Source organism: Grammomys surdaster, unplaced genomic scaffold (genome assembly GCF_004785775.1).
Source record: "Grammomys surdaster isolate TR1022 unplaced genomic scaffold, NIH_TR_1.0 126036, whole genome shotgun sequence".
Taxonomy (NCBI): domain Eukaryota; kingdom Metazoa; phylum Chordata; class Mammalia; order Rodentia; family Muridae; genus Grammomys; species Grammomys surdaster.
Genome location: NW_021620849.1, coordinates 2,586,577 through 2,613,348, shown reverse-complemented (window position 1 = coordinate 2,613,348; position 26,772 = coordinate 2,586,577). Strand labels below are relative to the sequence as shown.

Sequence of the window (26,772 nt, the reverse complement as noted above, 5' to 3'; positions counted from 1 at the left end):
CCTCCTACCCAGAGAAAAGCCACTTCCTAGACATCCCGGAAGTCCGGGTCTCCCAATCAGCGCTCAGAGCACTGGGAGAGGACGGCGTCCGGAAAGGGACATTTGAAAACAGGAGGCGACGAATTGATTTTTTTTTTTTTTAAACAGGTTTACTTTGTGTGAATGTGAGGTAGGTGTGTGTGAGACCTAGTCTACAGAGGCGCACTCTCTCTTTCTCTCTCCCTCCTCTCTCTCTCTCTCTCTCTCTCTCTCTCTCTCTCTCTCTCTCTCTCTCTGTCTCTGTCTCTGTCTCTGTCTCTGTCTCTAGCTCTCTGTGTGTGCGTGTGCGTGCGTGTGTTAAACCTAGTCTGCAGAGCGCTGATTGCTGGAGTCTCAGCTGTTAATTTAGCCTCCAACTATGCAGTCCTTGGCTTCCTGGTAATAGAAAGTAGATGTAAAGTGTGAAGAGGAATGAATGTGTTGGACTATGAAAGTTAAGGCTTGCCAGTTGTAACCCTTGGATATCGGAGTTTGATTTGTTAATGGCTGTTATGGGAGAAATTAATAAGCTCGTGGCACAATCATGCTACAAAACAACTGAACAAATTAAAGAGGCAAAGTACAGAAGTAGTCGGCTGGTGGTGGTGCACACCTTTAATCGGAGCCATTGGGAGGCAGAGGCAGGTGAGTCTCTAAGTTTGAGGACAGCCTGGTCTATAGAGTGAGCTTCAGGGCTACAGAGAGAAACCCTGTCTAGAGAAACCAAAAAACAAACAAGCAAAAACACAGAAGCACATCTATATAGTGCCATTTACCTAGAATTTTTGCTTTTGAAACAAGGTCACAATATGTAGGCCATGCTGTTGCAGATAGGAGCTGACTGAGGAAATCCATAAATAAAACAATGGGAGAAATGGTGAAGTATAATTGTTTAAAATAAAAAGAAAACAAGGGTAGTCTGTCATCTTAATGGGTGTGTGCAATCCCAACCCTTGGAGACAGGGGGATCAGGAGTTCACGGCTATTCTGGGCAACATGAGACTGTCTCCACAGAAGAAAGGGAGGGAGAAGGCTGAGGTAAACTGAGGTACAGTTCAGCGGATAAAGGGTGAAGACTAGCATTTGGATCCCCAGCACCCACAAACATGCTAAGGGGGTGTGACATCACCTTATGTAACTTCAGCACTCCAAAGTCAGAGGCTGGGATCCCTCAGGCAAGCTGTCCAGCTAGACTAACCTAATTACCTGGCCCTGAGTTCATCAGAAGACCCTGCCTCAAAAGATTAGCACGCTATCAAGGATTCTACCTCAACCTCTGGCCGACCTGTGTTCCCTGCCTCCCCAACTCCCACTCCCTCAAAGCAGGAACTCATCTGGGACAAATGATCTAGCTTCTAAAAATAAATAGCTAGGGGGAAAGATATGAGAGGTGAGACTTAAGGTATAAGAAATACATTGAGGCCAGGCAGTGGTGGCGCACGCCTTTAATCCCAGCACTTGGGAGGCAGAGGCAGGCAGATTTCTGAGTTCGAGGCCAGCCTGGTCTACAGAGTGAGTTCCAGGACAGCCAGGGCTACACAGAGAAATCCTGTCTCGAAAAACCACACACACAAAAAAAAGAAAAGAAAAGAAAGGAAAAGGAATATATTGAGGCCAGGTGTAGTAACAATTTTAAATTTTTGGTTTCTTTAAAAAAAATATTCTAAGGTCCTGTTTTCGTTTTAACCCCAGGAGTGGGATACGGGGCTGTTTCAGATCGTCCGCATCAACTATGATTTGCCTTGTGCTCTGGCAGAGGCGTGATTTGGCCAGCTGCAGTTTCTCTGATTGTATGACATTTGGAATTCTGGGGACTTTTCAGTGGGTATATAAATGCTAGGACCCCAAGAGGCATAATGGGTTGTTGGTTGTGGTTTGTTAAATATCCATGAGTGAAGAAATTAGATATCCTGACTGAGAAGATCAAACTTGCCCCAAGGAACTCGTCACCCCTAAACAGCATGAAGTAGTCTAATGATAATGTTGACCCCTTTCTGACCACTGGCTTTATTCAGGGATCTTTCTTTTCCTCTCTATCCTTTTTTCTCTCTTATCTAGTGTTCAGAGGGTGGTGGTAGAAAGGGTGAAGAGTGAAAAGAAAGAGCCCACAAAGTAACCAAGAACGGCTACAAAAAGACCCAGCACTGGGTAGACGGAGGCAGGACCTCTGCGACTTCAAGACCAGCCTGGTCTACATAGTTGTAGTACAGCTGGTGCTACAGAGACCCTATCTCAAAAAAAATAAAGTAATTAAAATGAAAAATTGCGACAAAAGGGGAACAGTCTCAAGCTTCAAACTACTTATATTAAAAGGTTTTGCCTCTTAAGCCAGTTGGATGGGGAACATGCGAAGGGGGTTATGCTAGGCTGTGAATCCCAAACAGTCTATGGGGATGGAGGGCAGGACTTTCTCATGATCAGTTTAAAAATACCATCTGGCACCAAAGCAGCATTTTAGCTATTTTTGCCTTTACCCTATGCTGGCATCCCTTCCTGCAGAATGGTAAAAATAACACTTGGTTCTTTCTCCCTACTCTCTTGAATTTGTTACCTCATTCTCCGAAAAGGATTAAAAGGAACGTACCAACCAAATGTAGTGTTATTGGATCTGAATCCCGTTCAGAAAACAAACCAATGGTCACTTACAAAACAGACTAGGTGGTTCACTCTGCGGCACCATTACAATAAATAATAAAGTTTTTTTTAAAGGACTGAGCCCATAGTGCTTCGTGCTTTATGTGGACCACTGCCTGAACTTACACCATCTTAACCCAGTTGGTGTCTGCTGTACTGAGGATAGAGGTGGCCTAAGATGCCTTCAACCACATGTTCCTTCCTTAGAGCAGCGAAGTATGCCTCTGCGGTGCAGCCATGTCCTCTGTGTTGTGGTCCGCCAACCCAAGTTGCTGAGGTATCCATTACTCTGTGTCTGCTTTATTTCTTCCAGCTCAAGTGAAACCTGATTACCTGTGTCTTCCTCCTGTGCTCCCAAGTGCAGTTCTACCTCATTCAGTGTGACTGATGTTCAGGTCATGAAACTAGATGGCCTCAAAACAAGAACCCATGAAATCCTATAACCACAGCCAGTTAAGGGGCCTGGGGGGGTGGGGGAGAGGGGCAGGCTGAAGAGATGGCTCAGTGGTTAAGAGCATTGGCTGCTCTTGTCGAGGACCAATGTTCAGTTCCCACTACCAGTACCCATATGGCAGCTCGCCACCGTCTGTAACTGCAGTTCCAAGGATCTATAGTACCAGACATGCATGAGATGTACATAGATGTTCATGCAGGCAAAACACCCACACACATAGAATAATCTCAAAAAGGAAAAAAAACCCAACTGGAATTGTACTAGAGCCGACATTACCGTCTCCCTCCCAGCCTAAGCTGTTTCTAAACAGCAGTATCTGCCTGAGACAATAGAAAAGGTCAGTCTGGAAACGTATGTGCCTTGGCTGAGGTCTGGGTGGGTAAGATGGCAAACCTAAAAGGCAATGCTTACCACCCCAGTAGGTTCTTGCTTGTTAGGAAGTTCTTCGGTCTATATGGAGGCCTAGGAGTTGGGAACAGTGATAGATGTACAGGCCTCTTCCCTTCATGGGTCTTTATTCACAAAGAGGGAAAGTGAAGGACGCTAGTATTAAATTCATCAACTGCAGAAAGTAAGCGTAGAGTCACAGAATGTGAAGGGAGCTGCTTTAGACTGGTTGGCTGGGGAAAGCCTCTAGGGAAATGACAGAGGAAGCCTGCAATCTCAGTACTGCCAAGGCTGAGAAAAAGGACTGCTGTTTCGGGCCAGCCTGGGCTAGTAAGACCGCTATTTCAAAAACAAAAGATACCAATCAATATTAAAATTACTGTTGTCAGCATTTCAGAAAGATAGACTTAAAAATGGTAATGTCCAAGTAGGGATGTCCATGCTTTAAGTGCCAACATAATTTCAGAGTACCAATTTTAGCTGGCAAGGTGTTCAAGTTAAGACATAGGTAAAAACTGTTACTGGATTCTTGTTGCTGACCTGTTTTGTTTTCTACCAGAACATTTTTAGTGTAACTCCTAAAACATCAGGAATTAGGCCACATCATGCCATACTGCTAGAACTTTAGTGGAGTTAGTTCAGTTAGTCTAGTTTTGGGTTCAAGCCCCAGGGCTGCCATTTACCAGAAGTCATCATGGGGTCCGTTCATTTCTACAGGCTGGCTCCTGATATACTCAAAGCATCTTTAGGAAAAACCTGGCATCAACTGGGATATCAAATACAGTTTAACTTTAGCATGTAGTTTGCAAGACTATGTTAGGAACTCTAAGCCTTTAACCATTAAAGTTCGGAGTCAATGGTTAGCGGCTTGGTTTGTTCCTACTCCCAAGTCATTTTCAGAACCCTAGCAACTCAGAGTCCAAGTTTTGTTTGCCATGCAAGTTGATGGCATGGTTCAGCTGCCAACCTGAGTTCTATTTCCAAGGCACACACGGTGGAAAGGGAAAACCAATTGCTACAAGTTGTCTTATGACATCAGCAATGCGCACTATGGCACACATACAAAAGCTAACTTTAAAAGGTTAAAGAATGGGGCTGGAGACATGGCTCAATGGTTAAGAGCACTAAGAGCACTGGTTGCTCTTCCAGAGGTCCTGAGTTCAATTCCCAGCAACCACATAGTGCTCACAACCATCTGAAATGGGATCAGATGTCATCTTCTGGTGTGTCTGAAGACAGCAACAGTGTACCCACAGACATGAAATAAGTCTTTTAAATAAATAAATAGCGGGCGGTGGTGGCACACACCTTTAACCCCAGCACTTGGGAGGCAGAGGCAGGCAGATTTCTGAGTTCGAGGCCAGTCTGGTCTACAGAGTGAGTTCCAGGACAGCCAGGGCTACACAGAGAAACCCTGTCTCGACCCCCCCCCAAAAAATAGAATAAATAAAATAAATAAAAATAAATAAATAAATAAATAAGCAGGCTGTTCTGGATGAAACTCATCTTCAAGTTGTTCCATTTTACTTTATTTCGCACATAAGGGAACCAATTGATTAGACAGATCAAGAAGAGTGTTCAGTGATTAGAAAGGAAATGAGGTCAGGGGGCAAGCTTTCAATTCCCTTCCAACACACTATCACACAAATCCATGACAGGATACACCTAATTCTTGTTCTCAACAGAGAGACCACCAAGCAACAAGGATGAATGAGAACTTAGATCCACGGGGATCCTCGGAGTCTGACCTACCTAAGTAGCTCCTCCCCCACATCCTAGCCTCATCAACTCTTACTCCAAAGTGGCCAGTGGTGTGCAGAAATGCTGGCACCCTCAAGTCTACTTGTCCAGCAGTGTCAAGGCCTCTCCAAACGCCAGGCCCAGGCTCAAATCCTGTAGAGGAAGTTTCCATTGCTGTCAAAGAACTCACACCCCCTCTGCACTACTTTGCTGCTGAAGTTCTGGCGGCCTGGCTCCCTTGCCTTGAACACTTCCGGTGTCTCAACACTTGGTACTAGATCATTGTCAGCTCTCCTGGCGGCCTCAGAATCACTGGTGGTGTACTTTTCCAGGTCTCTCTGATGACCCAAGGCTGAGGTGGTAGGCACCAAGCTTTCTTCCAGGACTTGGATTCTTTTATTCCTTTCTTCCCGTTTCTTCTGTGCATCTGTGCTGTGAACGTTTGACTTTACCACTTTCAAAGCTGGGCTGTGATTCTGACTTTTAGGGGAGACTTCACCCCCTGGCATCAGCAGAGGGCCAGACACAGAATGGCCTGCACTGAGCGGCTTCAAGGTATCTTCAGCAATGGGGAGCTGGCAAACCGCTCGGGTAATCCCAGCTTTTTTCAAGACCTTTTGGTCCTGCCTCAGTTTCTGCTCTAAAGTGGGTACAAACTTACTTTTTAAAACCCTTCGGATAACATCAGTGCTGACATCAAAGCCTTCTGCCAACCGGGGAACTGACCAGGACTCTGCAAATTCCTCATGTAAATACCTATGAGGAAATAACAACAGTTTTTCAAATTGCAAATAAGTCTCCTATGACAAGAGCTAAATTGATAATGGTAGTAACGACAAACAAGAAAAAAGAGCTTGGAAACCTCAAATGCAGTCCTTAGACTGTGCCAATTAATTCTGCACCTGTGTCCACACACAGCAATACCTGGCCACTGTTAATCAGGTCAGTTCATATCAACCAATAGCCACCAACTGCTGTCCAATGATGGCAATGTTAGGTCTTGATAATGTGGACTGACCTTCACTTACAATATTCTACAGGCGGGTGGTAGGTATACCACAAGAAAACTGAGCACGACAGCGACAGATGCAGTCAGTGCACCCAAAGGGAGCTCGGGAGCAGGCAGTACTAACACTTGTACTGACACTGACCCAGGAATTGCCTGAGGAAGTCCAAGCAGAAGTGATCTGAAAGGACAAGGAGCAGAAAGCTGGGAGAGAACGAAGGTACTGCTTGTAGAGCAAGCAGCACGGGAAATGTATAACTCTGCATCAGGAAACAGCTCAACTGAGAGCTCACAGCCGTAAGCAAGATAATGGGCAGTACAGAACAAAACAGGAGCTGACAGGTTTATTTCACGACCTGTTTTTTTGTTAATTTACTGACTACAAACAAGGATCTGACAGGTAAAAAGCTAAAAAGTTGGTTAAAAGCTATTATTCATGGTGGTAGACAAGCAAAGCATGGTGGCACACGCCTTTAATCCCAGCACTCAGGAGGCAGAGGCAGGAGGGTCTCTGTAAGTTTGAGGCCTTGAGCCGGGCGGTGGTGGCGCACGCCTTTAACCCCACCACTTGGGAGGCAGAGGCAGGCAGATTTCTAAGTTCGAGGCCAGCCTGGTCTACAGAGTGAGTTCCAGGACAGCCAGGGCTACACAGAGAAACCCTGTCTCGAAAAACCAAAAAAAAAGTTTGAGGCCTGAGAGCCAGCCATATTAAGACCTGGTCTCCAAAATGGAAAGGTATTTTATATATATGAGATATATATATCATATATATTATATAAATATTTTAAAATACCATATATAGAGGGGGAGAGAGGGAGAATAAAGTGTAGAGTGCAGATAAACAGGCTGAACCTCAAAGGCAGAGTACTTACCTAGTATGTTTGAGGCTCAGAATAGGATTCCCAGAATCTTGGAGTTGAAAAACATACAGTTTCCTGGGTATCCAGGAGATGTTACAAAGTCTGGACCAACTCTACAGAATTCTCTTTGTTAATTAGAGTCTTTAAGAAGGGTGAAGAGTCAACATAGGGCTATTCAGCAATATTTATCAAAACGTAGTTCCATCTGGTAGAGATGCTGCATACTGCAAATATAAAGCTATTTACTGATTCTTTTATTTATTTTTTTATCTTTTGGGTTTTTGGAGACAGGGTTTCTCTGTGTAACCCTGGTGGTCCCTGAATTTGTTCTGTAGACCAGGCTGGCCTGGAACTCATCTGCCTGCCTCTGCCTCTGAATACTGGGATTAAAGGTGTGCACCACTGCCACCAAGCCACCCCCAACTCTCCTCCCCAGCTTGGAGCTCTTTTTAAGGGAAAGAATGCAAAGAACTCAAATACCTGTCATAGAAGACAGGTAAAAATAAACTATGGCTCACTGAGCATCTATAAAAGAAGTAGTTAAGGAAAAAAAAAAAAAAACAGTGTGTCCACTTTAACCCAGCACTTGGGAGACAAAGGCAGGCAGAGATGAGTTCAAGGCTAGCCTGGTCTACAGAGTGAGTTCCAGGAAAGCCAGGGCCACACAGAGAAACCCTGTCTCCAAAAAATAAACAAAATGAAACAGAAGTAGAACTTTTTTTCCAGGTCAGGAAAGGAAGAGAAGGTGTTGGTTCTCAGGACTGACCCGGGGCCTCGTACAGACTAGGTAAATGCGCTGAGCTCCACCCCAGCCCAGGAGCTCACACTGAAATGGAAAAGGCAAAAGTACATAGTGAGTGAAAAAAGGAAAAGAATTTACCAAATGCTGCTTGTGATTTAAGAAGTAAAAAATTGACACCTATATTTGTGGGTAAGGAAATCTAGAAAGATATACAATACCTATTTGAAATAGGTAGAGCAAATAATCCTCACTCTGCACACCATGTTCCAGGTGGAATACAGGTAAGAATAATAGCACTCAACTCTAATCCCAGGATTGGAGGGCAAGGCAGGAGGAACGTGGTGAGTTTCACACCGGCCTGAACTACATAGTAAAGGCTGTCTAAAAAGGCAAAGCAGAAACAAACATGAAAAAACAAATAAGCAACCTTAGAAAAAAACAAAGAGGAGGGATTTTTAAGATGTTCAGTTGGTAGGGGTTTGCTTAGCATGCCCAAACGCCCCAAATTCATTCCTGAGCACTATATAAACCAGATGTGGTAACACATGCCTGTCACCTCAGCACTCAAGAGGTGGAGGCAAGAGACTCAGAAATAAGTCATCCTTAGATAACACATTTGAGTCCAACCTTGGATATGAGCCAGCCTCAACAATTTTGTCTTGAGACGTGTCTCTCTTTATAGCCCTGGCTGCCTGGAAACTCACGATGTAGACCACCAGAGCTTTTGTACAGACCTATCTGCCTTTGTCCCGTTCCTCAATGGTGGGATTTCAGTTGGACGTATGCCAAACTAAGCTTAAATAGGTTATTAAAAAATGTGTGTGTTTGCCGGGCGGTGGTGGCGCTCGCCTTTAATCCCAGCACTTGGGAGGCAGAGGCAGGCGGATTTCTGAGTTCGAGAGTTCGAGGCTAGCCTGGTCTACAGAGTGAGTTCCAGGACAGCCAGGGCTACACAGAGAAACCCTGTCTCGAAAAAACAAAAAACAAAACAAAACAAAAAAAAATGTGTGTATTCAAGTGTAAAGGGTGCATATATGTGTCTGGGTGCATGGAGGTCAGAGGACAATCTCTAATGTTGGTCTTCTGACACCTTCTATCCTTTTGAGACAGGGTCTTTCATTGGCCAGCAACTTCACCATGCAGGCTAGACTAACCTGCCTCCCAGCTCCAGGAGTATGCCTTGTTTCTGCTTCCCATGTCACCGCTGCTGGAATTACAAGAGTATGCCACCATACCAGGCTTTTTCCACGGGTGATGGGGAACCAAATTCAGATCCCCATGCTTGCCAGTCAAATTACCAACTGAGCTCTCCCCCCTAGCTCCAAAAAGAGGGAGAGGGAAACAACCCTTAATACTTAAGTTCTTTTAAGACACCTTTCAAGTTAACAGTAGTGGCTCATATACAACGTACTCCCAGCACTTGGGAGGCAGAGGAAGGAGGACTGCCTAGAATTCCAGGCTAACCTGGTCTACAGAGTAGCCTTGTCAAAAGATAAATACGTAAATAAAATAAAAATCCAGGAGAGTTGGCAGATACTTATAATCTCAGTTACAGAACTCAGATGGCAGACACAGGAAGACAGGCGTACAAGGCTGTCCTTAGCCATAGTGTGCTGGAGGCCAGCTGGGCTGCCAGAGGTCGTCTTAAAGAAGAAAAGTTCCTTCCAAAACTTCTAAGTTACAGTTCTCTTCTTTAAAAAAAATGCACATAACCACGGAAAGTTCCGTTTCAGGATCTCAGGTTGAGAATACCACGTTCTATTCAGATGTTAGACTCTATAAATATCAGAACTGTTACAAAAAAAACCCCACCCACCAACTGTCCATAATGTAACATACTAAATCCGAGCTGGGTATGTCTTAGGAGGCAATGACTTCAGTGGACCATAAGCAAGTCCCTCTGCTGATCCCAGCATCACAAAACAAAATTCTGGACAAGTTTAGGAAGTTCCTTATTATGACGTCTTCTACTTAAAAGGCAGTATTAATATCCCCAAAAGGTAAACCCCATTTTGTAAACAATGTCTTACCGGATCTGCTCCATGGCTTCCCATGTCAATGTTCTGGGTGGAGCACCTGGAGCCTCCATTTGCCTTCGAATTTTCTGGAATCGCATTGCTTTTTTCTGTCGTTTCAAAGCGCTGGGGGAAAGAACCAATGGCAAAAGCCATGCATGGAAGCAAGACGAGTGTTTCAAAAAAAGTCTCGGACTAAATCTTGGAGAGCCCAGCCCTCTTGTCTGACCGCAAAGGCAGCTCGGCCATGTCTGCCAGGTTAAAGCACTCTGTGTACACTGCCCCAGAAATCTAACACCTACACCACCTGAACGTAAGCATGCCGAATTCTCTAACGGGTGAAACACGTCACTAAGCAACGGGACCTAGGTTCTCAAGGGAGCTGACCACTTGCCCCTGCGCCCTGACAACGGGCGAGAAGAAACCAGAGCCTATGCGGACGCGGCTGCTGGAGGCCCGGAGCTAGGGGACACCGCAAGGAGCGCCGGGGCACGAAGCCTAACTTCAGGCTGAGGGTCCGCCAAGAAGCAGGTACCTCTCCACCTCCTGGAGCTCCCGCTCCTCCGGCTCCCAGTCGGAATCGGGGTCCGGCTCGCGGCTGACAGAACCCGGGCCTGCCACGCCCTGGGACGCGAACCCACAGCGAGCGACAGCGGCGCGGACACGACTGCCGAAGAACACGCTAAGAGAACGCGCCATTGCGACGCGAGGTAGTGATCTACAGCTGGCGACCAGAAAGCACCGGAAGTGGGAGGACGGACCCGGAAGCAGAAAGGAAGAACCGGAAGTTAGGCGGTCTCAGGCGCCTTTAGTTTACTGGGTGGGCGGGGGCTGTCATTGTACTGTCCAGTTGCCCACCCTTTTCTGCTTATTTTGGTTTTGCGGTGCTGGGGAGCCAAGCTAGGGCCTTGTACACGCTAGGCAATCTACTGCTAGGCAAGCTACTGCCACTGAGCTATCTCCCTAGCCATTAAAAAGAAAAAAATTTTGAGACGGTCTGAGTTGTCCTAGCCTTGAATTCATCATCATCTTGCCTCAGTTTCCTAAGTAACTAGGATTACAGGCCTTAGTCACCAGGCTGAGCTGGGCTTCCCTACTGTAACTATGAGAAGAGCTTGCCTCAGACGGGAGGATCGAAAGGAGGTACAGCACGCGCCTGGAAAACGACATAAACTTTAATAAAAAGACGGGTTCAGTTGCCCAGAGCCGCCCCTCTGGCACAGGCTGCCCAGGCCTGCCTGATTCTGCCACTGTGGCAGGAAGGGCGAACCCTCAGCAATCTTCTGATGGCGACTACACCGTACCTTGGGCTTTTGACTCCTCTGAGAAAGGAACTCCTTGTTGCCCAGTGACCTCCAGCCCCAAGCCACACCCAGGGTTCAGACCCATTGCTTAGGGATAAACTCAGCCTAAGACTTGATGAGCAGAGATGCATAGAAGCTGGCCTTAGCTCTTCATCTTTTAGTCTTTACCGATCCCCAAAGAATCTTAGAATGTTGAAGAATTCCTGGTATCTCCGTGTTTTGCCTTTTGCAAACAAAGGTCCTGGCCAGAGCTTTTCAAACTGGAACTTGTTGGCAGTCTTTCAATTAGCAAAGATTGAAGACCATTTACTCTTTTGGTTGAGTGCTGGGCTTTCCTTCTTTTACCTGTGTTGGATGATGTTGAGGAGTGGGCTGGAATGCTGCAGTACTGGTGCAGAGGCAGGGCATAGGGTGAGGTCCCCAGCCTTGGTTCCTCTGTGTTCAGATTTTACCATGGAGGGCAAGGTGCAGCATTCAGTCCATGAGCCATTTTCCTGTCTTTCGGGCTGCAGAAGATAGCCCTGCTTTGGGGTTAAAGTGGGTGGCACTGATCCTGACAGGGCTCTGTTTATGGCTTCTAGCCTTCTGCTGGCTTGGCCTTCTGCAGTAGAAACATGGATCCCCACTAAGTTGTAGTACTCACAGAAGAGATGTTCTCACCTCCTTCCCATCTGTGGTTCAGTTACACAGGAGAGTGGCATCCCATTCTACCCTCCAGCATCTTTACTACACTGTATTTTAATTAGTCTGTTTACATGTCCATTTCCCTGTTAACCTTTCTTGAGGGCTGGGGCTGTCTCTCATCTCTATCACCAGGGTCACTAGATAGAAGCAAGTAAATAAGGGTCCACTGCCTTCCCCCATTCCTACACTACCAGGAGTGCCACTTTGTATCTTAGGAGCATCCCAGCTGTAACATTTTCTACTGGGAATTTACACCAGTCAAAAGTGACCAAGGCTAGTTTTGTATACTTACGGCTAGTGAGCCTGACTCTAGAGCTGGAAAAATAGTGCCTCCCAGATTTCTTCATTGACAATGAACAGGGGCCAGTGGCTGCTGAATCTCCTATCCAGTTGAAGTTCTTGGGCTGAAGATGGTACCGGGAATGCTGTGCAATTGCGGGATTCATGCTTGATAGTGGCCCTAAGATCCTGGGGATCAATTCGTGGGGCCGAAGTGGTTGCAGGAAATGAGGAGGGATCTGCTCTGAGGCAGCCCCTCTCAGGAACACCAATGGGACCAAATTCACAGGTTGCAGTTCTTGACTGCTCAGCCCGTCCTGGTGAAATCTAGGCTAGAGGAGAAGAGCAGCCCCTTACCATATTTCTTGTGAGTCTGGATAGAGTGTTGGAAGAAACATGTAACTAAAAAATAAAACGATCTCTCCTAGGCCATAGCCATTGTTTAACTAGTTATTCTTTTGGGGTTCATCAAAAACAGAGGGCCCAACAGGTTTGCTACTAGCCCAGGGAATAGTGAAAACGGCAGCTGTTTTGTTGTCCCAAGTCTGTTTACTTAGCTCCCATTAGAGCCAGGGCATTGGCAATACTAGGGTGAGCCACTGAGCATGAAGGTGGCCTTGTTAATTTGTCAGTCATGAGTTGTGGGTTACTGTGAAACAGAAATAGAGACAACAAGTCTCTTGCAATTGAGAAAGTTGGGAGCTGCACTTGGCTGGATTGCAATACCCAACCCAAGGGAGCCTGGGAGCAGACATCATGGAACCATCAGACCCTCTCCCAGGCTCCAGTGACAGATGCCATCAGATAAACCTCCTTTGGTGTAACCACCACCACGTGTTGGCATCACAGCCCTTGTTCCCTTGCTTTGTGAGAGACTTTGCAGGGACCCTCACCCGATACTCATGAAGCTTCCTGTGGCTCCGGTGGCTGGGGTACAGCATTCGAGTGAGCTGCTCTACAATGCCCAGGCTTCGGATGAGGTTCTCTCTTTGTAACAGGAGCTTCATCCGCTCAAGCTCTTCCTCTTCCACAATGTCCTGAGGCTGCGTCGTGTCCAGTTGTACTGGTAGCAGCTACAAGGTACAGGAGAGATACAGGACGTCCAAGATGAGTCTTAGACCACCAGCAAGGATGGCTGCAGGACCCCTGGCCCACTCTACCTCCTTCCCTCCCCAGGCCTCACTGTAAGATTCCCTTAGCTGTCCATTCTCTCACCTTCTGTTCCAAAAGGTCAGATCCAATTTACTAGTTAGACACTCATCTCTCTCATGCAAGGAGAGAAGGGACAGCAAGGGTCCCCTCCCTAGAAGGGGACAGCAAGGGTTCCCTCCCCTAGTAGTTCCAATTTAGTTTCATGTGAGAAGGTAAGAGCCACAGCTCCTGACACCTCTTTCTCCCGGTTCCGGTTCCTGAAAGCCAGGCTGGTGGCAAGGACCCGTGTAGCTGCTCTGGAGCGGCTTTTCTCCCCAGCTGATTCTCCCTGGTTCTGCTCTTTGTTTTCCTTGCGCTTCCTGGTGCCTGGGTTCTCCTGCTGTTCCTGCTTTAGGCGAATCTCTTCCAGTTGCTGCCTGACAAGACACAGCAGTTTCAGACACAGGAGAGGCTGCGTGGGGAGAATGGGGCTGGGGGGGTGAGTCTAATGAAAGAAACTCATGATGCATTGCTGGGACTGATTAGAGTGTAGGAAACACGGTGAAGGGAAGAATCACTAAGGCTCTGATAGTGGACTGGGATGATGGCTTGGGCATTGAAGACCCTCCCCTGAAAGGATGAGGAACTGAGTACAAGCCCCAGAATCCCAGTACAAAAGCTGGGCATGGTAGCACGTGTTTGTGTCTCAGCACTGGGGAGACAAAAATAGGCAGGTCCCTGGCTTCTCACTGGTCAGCCAGCCTAGCCTCATTGGTGAGCTTCAGGCCAATAAAAGACTCAAAAAAATAAAGTGGGCCAGACATGGGGGCACTTTTAATCCCAGTACTTGGGAAACACAGACAAGCAGATTTCTGTATTTGGAGTGAGCCTCATCTATACAGCAAGTTCTGGGCTAGTCAAAGCTATATATGGAGACACAGTTTTTAAAAAAAAAAACTTTAAAAATAAATACATAAAAAGTAATAACAAAGTGGGACTGGCAAGGTGGCTCAGCTGATAAAGGTGCTACCACCAAACTTGACTGCCTGAGTTCGCTTGCTGGAACTCACATGGTGGAAGGAGAGAACTGACTCCCAAAAGATCTTTTGACTCCCACATGTGCACGTGCTATTCACACACACACAAATAAGTGAATGTGACCTTTACCTATTTAAAAACACACAAGGTGAACAGCTACGGAACAATACCCAAAGTTGTCCTCTGGCCTCCACATGCATATGTGTGCACACATGTATTGCATACATACACATAACACATTCGAGTGAAGGCATGCAGGTATGTGCCTGCACACAGAAAGAACCTGTTAGAATTTTTGCCCTTTTCTCAAGTGTATGGCCTCCTCTTCCCCTGCTAGGGAGCATTTTGACTTTGGGATTTGCCCCTAACCCACTTGAACAGAGGAAAATGCAGCCAAGGTACCTGGCACACTCCTCTCTGGCCTTGGAGGCAGCAGTCTCCTGGAAAAGGGAGCCATTGTGCTTGAAGAAGGGTGCATATTTCTCTGAGTCAGGACCTGGGTAGATCCGCCGGTATCCCCCTAGGTGGGAATCTTCATAACGCTCCTGGTCATGCAAGGCAGCCTGGGATAACTCAATCTGTTCTCGCCTATGGAAACCAAGCTCAGGGAAGTCAGAGGAGGGCTGTGAGGGAAGTTCAAGAGGGAAAGGAATACTGGCTAAGGCTTTCAGTTCCAGAACCTCCTCTGGCTGCCTGGTCTCCCTGGCCCCTGCCTATGTAGGGAAGCACACGGCCAACCCCACTGTGTAGGTGTGGTTTCCAGAATTCTGATTCTCTTCCTAAGTACAGAGTGACCTATTCATAAGCAAACACTCTAGTTACCACAGTCTTTTGGGTTCCCAATTGTAATGGAATATTCACACACTACAGAAAATGTAAAAGGATTAACTAGATGTGCTGCAGCCTAACACTGGGAAGGCAGAGGCAAAGGGAACTAGAGTCCAAACCCAGCCTTAGCTCCACAGTGAGATCAAGGCCAGCCTCAGAAGCAATCAAGGCCGGGTGTAGCACAGTGATAAAGCACATGCTTGTTATGATTATTCCTCGACTGTAAAAAAGAAAACCGCATATATTCTTGCTGACTTAAGTGGCTCAAGCTGGCCTTGAACTCATGATCCTCCCGATCTACCTTCTAAGTAGACTCACAGTCCTGTACCACCACTCCAGAACCGCTTCTGGCACTCCTATACCCAAAATAAAGGAATAGATGAATCTTTTTTTAAAAAAAGAAGTTGGGAGGGTAGATCTGGGAATAATTAAGAGTTGGAGTGTGGGGGGTGAATATAATCAAAATACATTGTATGCATCTATGAAGTTCTGAAGAATAAATACAAATATTATAGTAAGGGAAAAAAAAACAGCTGGGAGTTATGGTATATCACTAGTTCAAGGCCCGCCTGGGCTACAGAGGAGTTCTACCCTGAACTGTATATAGCAAGAACTGTGTCAAAAAATAAAAACAAAACAGCTAATCACACTACATAAAGTTTCTTATGTCCCTTGCAAGGGAAGCTACAGAGTGTTATTTATTTAACAATCTGAGTAGACAAGGAGAAAATATTTTTAATTTATTTTATTTATTCAATGTATGAGTTGTCTGCTGTATGCATGTACACGTGTGTGCCAGAAGAGGGCATCAGATCCCTTTTTACAGATGGTTGTGAGCCACCGTGTGGCTGCTGGGGATTGAACTCAGGACCTCTGAAGAGCAACCAGTGCTCTTAACTGCTGAGCCATCTCTCCGAGCCCCAGGAGAATATATTTTGTATAAACACATTTAGATTTTTTTTTTTTTTTTTTGGTTTTTCGAGACAGGGTTTCTCTGAGTAGTCCTGGCTGTCCTGGAACTCACTCTGTAGACCAGGCTAGTCTCGAACTCTGGAACTCAGAAATCCACCTGCCTCTGCCTCCCAAGTGCTGGGATTAAAGGCGTGCGCCACCACCGCCCGGCCACATTTAGATTTTTAAATGCTTGCGAAAGTATAAGCCTTACAAGTAGTAAAGAGGAACAGCTGAGAACCGATTCACTGGCAAGGGACATGAAAAGACTACTCAATGTATTTTTGTAAATGTCTCTATAATATGCAATGTATTATCTATGCCAAAAAAAGTCGGGGGAGGGGGAGTAGGGGGCTGGAGAGATGGCTCAGCTGTTAAGAGCACTGACTGCTTTTCCAGAGGTCCTGAGTTCAATTCCCAGCATAGAGGCTCACGACCATCAATAACGGGAACCAATGCCCTTTTCTGGTGTGTCTGAATACAGCTAGTCTCAGTGTTTTCATATACATAAAATAAGTACATAAATTTAAAAAAAAAATTAAAAAGTTTTTAAGGGTAATTAATGCCTTGTAGCCTTCTCCTTCTTTCAGGAAAGTAGTAAGAAGTCAAGTTGCACATCTAAACACCTACCAGAACCTGCAAGGATCAATGGGTAATAGCACTTCCTGCCAAGCCTATGGACCTGAGTCCATTCTTAGGACCCAGCATTGGTGGAAGGAGAGAACCAACTCCTACACACTGTCCTCTAACCACAGGTCTGACATGGCACATGTACAGAAACACACACACACACACATACACACAAACACTTACTATATTAACTTAAAAATAAATAAACCGGGCATAGTGATGCACACTTCTAATCCCTGCAACCATGAGGCAGAGTCAGGTATATCTCTGTGAGTTTGAGACCAACCTGGTCTACATATGTAGTTCCAGACCAGCCAGAGACCTGTCTTAAGTAAACAAACATTTATCAGATACCAGGCACACCTGGTTTCTCGTGGCAGTTGGTGGCACGGGAAAAGCCGCTCCTTGACTCGACGTTTCTCTTCTTCAATCACCTTCCTTTTGTCACAGCCCCGGAGGTTGACAAGGTTCATAGCGTCACAGAGAAGTGCATCTTTCACCTCTCGATCCAGGCGGGAGTCTGTGGTGAAGCTTGGGGAGTGGTTTACCTGCCAAGAGGTAGGTATTATTGCCCCTTTCCCAGACCACCTGAGTCGATGGTGGTCTCTTGAAAGTCTAACTGGGGGTCTGGGGAGAAACAGCTCTGGCCCGTGGCCCCAGCCAACAACCAAGAAGAAATTTGACTGATCTACAGGCTAGTGAGAGAAAAACTAGACAATTTGACTGGATACAGAGTCCTTGTTGGCAAGTCTTAGGGAACACTGTATGATCCTAAACATGGATTGCTATATTTGCTTGCTTGATTGATTTTCTTGGGTTTTTGAGACAGGATTTCATAAAATCCAGGCTAGTCTCAAATTCACCATGTAGCTGAGGCCTAGAGTCATGATCCTCTTTCCTCTCCTTCTCAAACACTGAGATTACAGGCATGTGCCACCATGCCCAGTTTAAACTGCTGTTGCAGAGGCCAAAGACTACCAATGCTTGTCTCAGGAACTGATAGAAGGCTTATGTCTTCACCTGGTCCTGGCCTACCCTGAGACTTCTCCATCCCCCAACCTCCCTATTCTACCAGGTAAGTGTACTCCTTTCAAGGTAAGGCCTCTGACTTTGGCCTTGTTGAGTCCAGGAGAGAAATCTTACCTCTAGAAGCCAGGGCTTGAGCTTGTGGTCCAGTAAGATGTCAAACCCCAGGATCTCAAAGCAGGCACATGTGCCTCCACACAGATATTGGGGGAAACAGGTTCGGTAGTTGTGGCGAAGCACAGAGTGGGCTGAGATGATGGTTTTGATGATGATGTCCTCGATGTCCCCCCACAGCTCTCGGGGATCGTGGCTGTGTTCTCGCAGCCAGGCATTGAGTGTCGACAGCTTCCTGTGAGGCCCAGTGCTCAGAGGAAGGCCAGTCTCCAGGCCAGCAGGGCCTGGCTGCAGGCACGAGGCTTCCTGACTTAACCCCACTTCCATTTGTTGGGACCCTGGGCTTCAAAGCTACTAGCAGCTCAGAGCTGGGATTAGTTATTAGGGGTATGGTTATTGAGGCTGTACTTAGAGCTCAGACACAAGATTAGTGTCTTCAAAAGCAGGGATTTCTGAGAAATCAGCTTTCTAAGAGCCGAATGGGTTTCTTGGGCTCCTGAGACTGTGAGATTAAGGGTAGAGGAAGCAAGGGAAGCAGAATAGGGGATACCTCTTACTGCCCACAGCATCATCTCGAACAAAATTCTCATTATGTTTATTGATGGCATAGTTGGTCAAGTGCATGCAGACCTCCTCCTGTGAAGTGAACAGCCCTAGATTGGCTCACACTGCCTCTCTGTGCAGCTTCTCCAGCCCTTCAGTGACTTATTACCCACTGCTCTGCCAGGATTGCTCAGCTCCTGGCCTTCTTCACCAGAGACTGTTCTGTATGATCCTGGCAAAGAGGCTGTGCTGGGCAACCTTTCCTCAGTCACCACCCAGCAAGGGCTCCTTCTTCCCTCCCCTCCCCGCTGCTATTGTTCTCACTGGCTTCCTTCTTTGGTCTTAGCTGACAATAACAAACTTTTCCACCATGTTTGTGCCTAGAACCAAGGCACTCATGGCAAAGGAAGAGAAGAAGGTGCCACCCTGCCTCCTCACCAGGTTGTTATGGCTAGGTTCCACATATGGCATAGTGGCAAAACGGGCCAGGCCTTCCTCGTACATGAAGATCCGGAGAGGGTCACAGGAAGTGATCAGAACATAGATTCGCATGTCAAACTTGAAGCCATCGATGAGGAAGGGCTAAGAGCATGCAAACCCAGAGGGAATACTAATGAACTTGTGAAGTGCTTATTATATGCCATATATGATTATTACAGGTGCTTCTAATACATAACACATTGAATCCTCACAGTAATCATAATAATAATCGTGTTACTACTTTCATTTAACAGTGAGGAAACAGAGCCAGATAACTGCCCAAGATCGTATGTCCAGGAAATGGGGAAGCTTTGAGTCAAACCCAGGCTGGCTAGCTCTGAACAATGGCTATAGTCTGTGTGTAAGATAATGAAGACAGCAGAGAGGACAGGAGCCTATAATTGAACTCTGGCCCTGGTGTATGAGAGCTATGGCATCCCAATGTGGGGAAAGGCCTGGGGGTTCCGAGGTGGCCTTCACCTTGGTGATGTACTGCTGGCAGATCATATGCTCTCCTGGCTTGATTTCCTTGGGGGTTCTGGTGATAAAGATGCCACGCCCCTGACAGCCGCTATCTGGCTTGCAGATATAAGTGCGGGTTTTCCGCTGACGACCGTAGGCCTGGAAGTCCCCATAGCTACATGCAGAGAGAGGCTGGTCAAAGGGTTTCTGTGCATCCTGCCTGTCCTGGGACCCCCATGGCCATCTTCTTGTTATCTACCTCCAGGTTCTTCCTGGAGCATTTAGCTTTAGACCCACTTTGCTTTGGGCAGCTGAAACTTTCTTTTTTGAGACAGTCTCTCTTTGTAACCCTGGCTATCCTGTACTTGCTCTGTAGTCCAGACTGGTCTCAAGTTTACAGAAATCCATCTGCCTCTGCCTCCCAAGTACTGGGATTAAAAGTCTGAGCCACCACTCCCAGCCAGCTGAATCTTTCTCGGCCCAGTTCCAACCCTCTGAAACACATCTGGGTCATTGAGAGCACAGAGAGTGACTCCTCATCCTGTCCATGGAGCTGGGCTCACTCACTCTGCAGGGAGGCACCAGGTGCGTGGGAAGATGTTGTACTCAGTAGGGTAGAGCTTCTGCATGCGGTTGAGGTTCCGAGCCAGCAGATCTTTGCGACAGATTTCTGTCATTCCAGGGAAGTGGTTGATTTTCTGAAACAGAGTCAGTTGGTTATTCAGCCCCTGCTGTAGCTAGTGGCAGTTCCTAGGACCTGGGCATCTCAGGAAGCCAGTGAAAAGAGTCTGGGGAGGAAAGGAAGATGTCAGCAAGTGTGAAACAGGAAGCTTCCATAGGCAGGAGGGAAATCCATTCATGACCTCTCCCCGACACGTCTACACCAAGGCTGAGAAAGGAAGGACAGTTGGAAAAGTGTCCAGTGGCAGTACCTGTGCCCTCCAGCCATCTCACATCTCCCAGTCCACCAGAATAACTATGCTGTCTGGAGATAAGGCTCAGTGGTGGGAGTGCTTGACTAGCAGGCATTAGGTTCTAGGTTCGATTCCTAGCAACATACACATATACACACATTCATACACACTCACTCATACACACACAACACACATTCTTACTCACACCTCCCACAAACACATATCCACTTACACACCATACTCATAGACACATACTACACATACACTCACACACATACTCACTCAGACACATATACCACACACAATCACACATACCTCACACACTCACCCACTCACACACATCCCACACAAAAACATACTCACACCACACACACAAACACACACTCACTTGCACACAAACACCACACATGCACACCCCACACCATATACACTCACTCACACACACACACACACACATACACACCTCACAAACACACTCACATAGGCACACTTTTAAAAGAAGAATGACATATGATAGCACACACACAAAAAAATGCTTCTCCTTGAAGACACAAAAGAGGAAAGAAAACTAATTAGACTGCAGGGAATGCACACACAGCACCCAGAGATCACACACAGGAAGCCTGCTGACGGCCCTTAGCGGCTCTCGATTGCAGGGATGGAAGGTGATGGATGAATGAGACAGCTGCATGCATTCAGCTGGCTTCCACAGTCACTAGCTATGTGAACTTTGTGTTCTGAGCTGTCCTGTCCTCTTTTTAACACACAGCTATCTGCCACTCAGGGTTGTTAAAGGTTTAATGAAGAAGCAATATAAAATCACCTAACAGTGTTTGACCAACGCATAGGAATCCCTCAGAAAAGGCAGTTAATTACTGTTCATTAGTAACCCTCACCCGACATCTGCTCCCTGCATACTCCCTTCTCTGAAGCTTCTCCAGAGTTCATAACAGTTTCTCTCTCTAGTTCCCTCCTTTAAGACTAGGTTAGGACAGTTACAGTATCTGACTCCCATCCTGGATTTTCCCCAAAAAGCCTACAGGTAAGGATAGACTGCATACCTGATGGTAGTCCTAGACAACTTGAGCACCTGGTGTCACGGCAACCATTTGTTTAGTACGCTCATGATGTTCCTGTGATGAACGTGCCCCCAACCCATTCCTTATGACTGTGTTCTCATCAGCAAGCCGCACATGACTTCACCGGACATGATAACACACTCTTGTTTTTTGTTATTGTTGAGCCAGAGTCGTGATACAGCCCAAGACATAGCTTCAAAAACCTTATCCTCTTCACTGAGCCTTCTGCCGGCTGAGATTACTGCCTTGTACCACTATACATACCATGCCTAGCCCTGCATGTGATTGCTGGCTGGCTCACTCTCCTGCCCTCTTCTCTGCCAGGAAGTTGATTCCCCCCCAGCCCCACTTTTTTTTCTTTTGAAACTGGATCTTATGTACCATGGCCTCGAACTCCTCCCGATCCTCCCTTCCACCTCTCAATGCTGGGATCACTGATGGACATTACCACACTTGGCTCTTCCACACTGTTTCCCACCAACCTGGCTCCTCCACACTTTATTGGTAGATGTGTGATACTAAGCTGCTTAGATACTAAACCATCCAGCTGACCTAATCAGTGGTCCCCCAACCACCATATCTTAGATTGGAAAATTGCCTTGTGTATACTAGGCAAGCACTCTACCACTGAGCACTGAGCTACATCCCTAGCCTCTGACTATGAGCCCTGAAGCAGCCTTCCAGTCCTCGCCCCAAGGTGGGCACACCTGCTCTCAATGAGGCAGGCAGGCTGTTCAGATGTCACCAGTGAGAACAGATAACTCGACAGGGGTGTGCCCACTAAACACTTCTGATAACAGAAGCTCCAAACAGCCAAGAGGAGAATATTTTTATTGGAGCAGAAGACCTGGGGGGGGGGCTTCCCTGTCTGTATAAGGTGCAGCAATGGAAAGAAGCAGCCTCCAATGTCAGGGTGGGAATGGACCAGGACATTCGTACCTGAAACCTCTTCATATCCATGACTCGTTCCAGTGAGACAGAACAGTCTGTCCAATACACAGTCCACTCTTCATCCTCTCCTACTTCCTTCAGGCCACACATTTGGGCTGCCCGACGCACTGTAGAGACAGGGAGGTCAATGCTGCCAGCCTGGGCACCAGCCATGAGCCCAGGAACTCTAGCTGGAAGGAATAGACCTGACCAGAGAGCAGATCGATCTTAAAGGCATGTGGTTCTTACCTCAGCAACTTAGTTACCAGTTTGCAATTCCAAGTTCATGAGGCTAGCAGAGAAAACAAGAGGCAGACCCTCTGCTGCTCTGTGCGAAGACTGTGTGGGTGTACAACCCATCCTAGGCCTGGAGCTCTCCGGCACCTAAGACCCTGAGTGGCTCTCTGTACAGACGTCAGTTGGGAGAAGAGGGGAAAGAGGAAAACCCTGACCTAGCTGGGGATATTACTTGTAATTGTTAAAGTCCACTCAAGCTGAATGTCAAAGGGAAAATGTGGTTTTTGTTTTTGAGACGTTGGAGGTCAAAGCTAGGGCCTTTTGCCTGGTATGTAAGCCCTTTACCATTAGGATTAATTCTCAACCCTTCAAAGCAGCTGTTTTTTGTTGTTTTTTGTTTTTAAAGATTTTTATTGTTTTTAATCATGTGTATGTGGGTGAGCACGTATTTGCCAGACCATGCATGTGGAGGTCAGAGGACAATCTGCAGGAGTCTCCTTCTACCGTGTGGGTCCTCAGGATTGAAGCTGGATTGTTAGCCTTACTGGCAAGTGCGTTTATACAATGAACTATCTCCCCAGTCTCAAAAGCAGTTTTAATTTTTCCTTATGTTCCTTATGTGTTTCTTATGTTCCTTCAGTTTGTTTGTAAGCTTATTTATTATTTTTACATGTAATCCAGGCTGTCTATGTAACCAAGGATAACCTTGAACTTCTCATCCTTTTGACTCCATTTCCAAAAGGCTGGGATTACAGGCATAAACTGACAAGGGCCAGTTTAATGTGGTGCTGAGGATCAAATCTAAAGATTCTTGCATGCTAGACAAGTACTTTACCAACGAGCTACATCCTCAGCCACCTTAGTTAGTTAGTTAGCTAGTTAGTTTTGGTTTTTTCAGACATGGTTTCTCTGTATAGCCATGACTATCCTGGAACTCACTCTGTAGACCAGGCTAACCTTGCACTCAGAGATCCTGCATCTGCTTGCCAAGTGCTGGGAGTAAAGGCATGTGCCTCCACAAACCTGGCAGTCACCTTTTTAAATTATATGATTCTCACTATGTAGCCTTGGCTGTCATTCACTATGTAGGTCAGGATGGCCTAAAACTCAGAGAAATCTGTCTGCCTCTGCCTCCCAAATGCCTGGCTTGTGTTTTTAATTATTTTTTTTGTTTGTTTGTTTTTATTTGCTTGTTTTTTATTTTCTTTGTTTTTCTTTTTTCTTTTTTTTTTTTGGCCAGCTGACTGTGGAGATGCCCTCCCTACCACTGAGACTAACTGCCAACAGCCACATCTCAGCTGTCAGTATCAAAGCTTGGGGATACCCAGGAACCTCAGTGTAAGTAGCAGGTCACCTAAGCAGGAGCCAGCAGCTGGGAGAGTGGTTGTGACTGTCCCAAGGATAAGAACAATAGTCCTTCTTGCATGACTGTCCCAGGATAATAGTCCCTCTTGCACACGAACTGTGAGCACTGAGCCCCTGCTTACCACTTTCATACTTGCAGTTGGTCAGGTTGATGGCGAGGGGTCTGAAATGGAGGAGGAACAGAAATCAGGCTGAGTGGGAGGGAAGCACAGCCGCCAGGCTTCCAGGAACCCAGGTGTAGAAGTATCTAAGACTTATAGAATACAAACTCATTTTCTCTAAAAGCATTTATATACCAAACCAACATGCTAAAATTCCAACCTTGGCAGACCCAAATGCTCTGATTTTTCTTTTCTGTTGCAGCAAAAGTTAATACTGTTCCAGCTTTTCTTTTTAGATTTCCTAGAGAGAATTTCTGTGGAGTCCTAGCTGTCCTGGAATTTGCTCTATAGACCAGGCTGATCTTGAACTCAAAGATCTGCCTGTCTCTGCCTCCAGAGTACTGAGATCAAAGGCACTGGCCACCACAATCGTGTTTTGTTTTGTTAATGTGAGCATTGAGGGTTCATACTTAAGGCTCTCAATCTTGGGCAACAAGCCTTTTTCTCCAGCTGAGCCATCTCATCAGCCCATGGTTATTTGGTTTTTGATGGGGAGGGTGTCTCACACTGTAGTCCAAGCTGGTCAAGAACTTCAGCTTCCCTAGTGATGGGATTATAGGCATGCACCACCATCTGGCTCTCCTCTCTTCTCCCAAAGACTAAAGTTAAAAGCTTAGATCTCACCATGCTCTCCTACCAAATGGTGGTGTGAGGCCAAGGGTTAACTCTCTAGAGTCAGACCTGTGAGGGATCTAGGGAAAAGGTACCTTCGTTTCCGCTTTCTTTTTCTCCTCCCAACTTCCAAATCATCTGTGTCTGTTGCACTTAATATTTTCTTTGGAATTTTCTTGGCTACAACAGATAAGGCAACCCCATTCTCAAATTCTTTATAGTCAGCCTTTCCAAGTGCCTGCTGGGTAGAGTTAGGGGTGGTAGATTCCTCTCTAACACATTCTTCTTCAGATTCTTCTTCCTCAATATCATCTTCCTCAGATTCACTGGTCTTACAGGTATTGGGCTCCATCCTCTCAGATTCTAAGGGGGAAGGGATAGGAATATTTATCAGACCTTTTTTCAGCCCCAGGAAGCCCTGCAGGAATTCACCCAGAGCTCCTTTATGGTGCTAGAAGGAAATGTCGTCCTTTCAGACCAACCCTACTGTAGAATAGGTTGTTTCCAAGTAGACGGCTGTGGGGAAGCATGGGGTGCTGATAAGATGTAAAGTCCTTAACTTAAAAGAACCCGTCATCCAGGATCACCCTGGATCATACAACACACGCAGTGCATGCAGAATAGAACTGGCAGGAACCACCACCGCGGCTGTTTTGTTTCCTGAAGGGAAAGAGAGGTGGCTGACGGAACTGGAGAAGTCTTTGCTTTAAAATACAGCTGAAAATCAAAGGTTATCGGGCCAGGGATTTCCCTGAGCCAGAATTCAGTTTCCCTACGTGAACACGTTGGGGTCGGGCCTCTGATAGCTAAGACTCTTTGGGGTTACAACAGTGGAAAGGAAACCCACGGCAGACACTGCCCACCCGAGGTTTTGAGGAGAGCTCAGGGGCTGCTGGAGCTGCCCCTAGCGGCCCGGGGCTGGACTCAGCTGGTCGCTCATGGCCGCCGCTCGTTCGCTGCGGCTCTTCCTGGGCGTTGCTGGACGTCGGGGACCGTCTCGTCGTTCCACAGGACTGTCTGTCCCCGCCGTCGCGAGGGGGAGCCCGCTCCCCCTCGGGGTTAACTCCTAGCTCCGAGATCCTGGCGGCGGCGGCACCTTCTTAAGCAAGCCGACGGCCGCCGCCGCCGCCGTCGCTATGGACACGAAGGCGGCCCCTATTGCAGTAGCGTTCTGGGGGCGTGGCTTTCCCGGGAACCACACCCACTTTGGCGCCAGCAGAAGCCATCTTGCGCCGGACCCCCCCCACTCCCCCACCCCCACCCCCCGTCTGCGTTTGCCTTGTGCGTCTGAAGGTCCGAGTGTATAGGAGCCTATGAACAGCCAAGACGTATTCTTCCAAGGCATTATGAGACTTGTAGTCATCCCATATTGGCGCGGGTTCGCCCTTTTCTGCTACATGTTTCCTGGAATCCTATGGCCAACCCAAACAAGTCCTATGTTTGGGAAAAATTGCTGCTTGTGTTTCTTCTACATTTTAGAAATGGTGCTATGAAAAAATTCCCGCCCTTGACAGGGACAACAGCGATTAGAACACTTGCCTTCCAAGGTTTCACCCTGATAAGCTGGACCAGCTCAATTAATGAATTACAGAATAAGGCCAACAAGGTGACTCAGCAGGTCAAAATGCTTGCTAGCTGACAATCCAGGGGACTTGAGTTCGACCTCCAGAACCCACATGGTGGAAGAAGAAAACCAGGACAACAGTAAATTGTCCTCTCACCTCTCCACCCACAACTTGACATGTTACCCACAACCATAAATAATTACTTTTGTAACATAAAGAAAAGGAAATAACAGAATGACCTCATTCAGTTGCGCTGTCATTGTCGCCTTCCTGGCATCCCTACATGGCATCCCTGCCCCCCTACTTTGAATTCCACTAGCTTTCTTCACCAAACCCAACCCAACGTGTAATTGAGATTATTTTGTTGTACCAAAATCCAGAAAAGAATTGATCCATTTTTTTTTATTCATAAAAAGACAAACATTGCAGAAGGTACATTGAAGTGGAAATTTCTGGTTTCTTTGAGGACTGAGTTATGTCATGTGATGTTTTGCTGAAGCAGAGATAGTTGAGAGGATGTCTTGCTGAAACAGACAGAGGAAAGTGTGTGTAGTTATTAGAAAGAATGTGAACATACTGCACA

The 26,772-nt window shown here is 46.7% G+C and overlaps 2 protein-coding genes across 2 annotated transcripts; both read right to left on the bottom strand.

Annotated features, from left to right (window-relative positions):
- Window positions 1–4,985: 4,985 nt before the first annotated feature.
- On the bottom strand, window positions 4,986–10,598 carry Ngrn (neugrin, neurite outgrowth associated). Its single transcript, XM_028754813.1, has 3 exons — window positions 10,392–10,598; window positions 9,872–9,982; window positions 4,986–5,989 (listed from the first exon to the last, which is right to left on the bottom strand). Exons 1-3 carry the CDS (start codon window positions 10,553–10,555, stop codon window positions 5,380–5,382), a joined length of 885 nt encoding a protein of 294 aa, XP_028610646.1. The 5' UTR covers window positions 10,556–10,598; the 3' UTR covers window positions 4,986–5,379.
- A 413-nt stretch (window positions 10,599–11,011) lies between these two features.
- LOC114610344 (tubulin polyglutamylase TTLL13) lies at window positions 11,012–25,774 on the bottom strand. The gene is made up of 15 exons (XM_028754884.1): window positions 25,488–25,774; window positions 24,720–24,987; window positions 23,974–24,014; window positions 22,259–22,377; window positions 19,894–20,024; window positions 19,345–19,501; window positions 18,823–18,966; window positions 18,392–18,477; window positions 17,845–18,076; window positions 17,065–17,249; window positions 14,695–14,880; window positions 13,511–13,691; window positions 13,017–13,196; window positions 12,137–12,455; window positions 11,012–11,505 (listed from the first exon to the last, which is right to left on the bottom strand). The coding sequence occupies exons 2-15, from the start codon at window positions 24,974–24,976 to the stop codon at window positions 11,345–11,347; spliced, it is 2,379 nt and encodes a 792-aa protein (XP_028610717.1). The 5' UTR covers window positions 24,977–24,987; window positions 25,488–25,774; the 3' UTR covers window positions 11,012–11,344.
- Between the last annotated feature and the right edge of the window lie 998 nt (window positions 25,775–26,772).

Excerpts from the sequence above, each read along its gene's own strand:
- LOC114610344 (XM_028754884.1), bottom strand. The coding sequence starts at position 24,976 with ATGGAGCCCAATACCTGTAAGACCAGTGAATCTGAGGAAGATGATATT. Across the intron at positions 22,378-23,973 it reads CAACTGCAAGTATGAAAGTG|TGCGTCGGGCAGCCCAAATG; the intron begins GTAAGCAGGGGC and ends CTGTCTCTACAG. Across the intron at positions 18,478-18,822 it reads AACCTAGCCATAACAACCTG|GAGGAGGTCTGCATGCACTT; the intron begins GTGAGGAGGCAG and ends TTCACTTCACAG.
- Ngrn (XM_028754813.1), bottom strand. The coding sequence starts at position 10,555 with ATGGCGCGTTCTCTTAGCGTGTTCTTCGGCAGTCGTGTCCGCGCCGCT. Across the intron at positions 9,983-10,391 it reads GAGCTCCAGGAGGTGGAGAG|CGCTTTGAAACGACAGAAAA; the intron begins GTACCTGCTTCT and ends TCTTTCCCCCAG. Across the intron at positions 5,990-9,871 it reads GAAGCCATGGAGCAGATCCG|GTATTTACATGAGGAATTTG; the intron begins GTAAGACATTGT and ends ATTTCCTCATAG.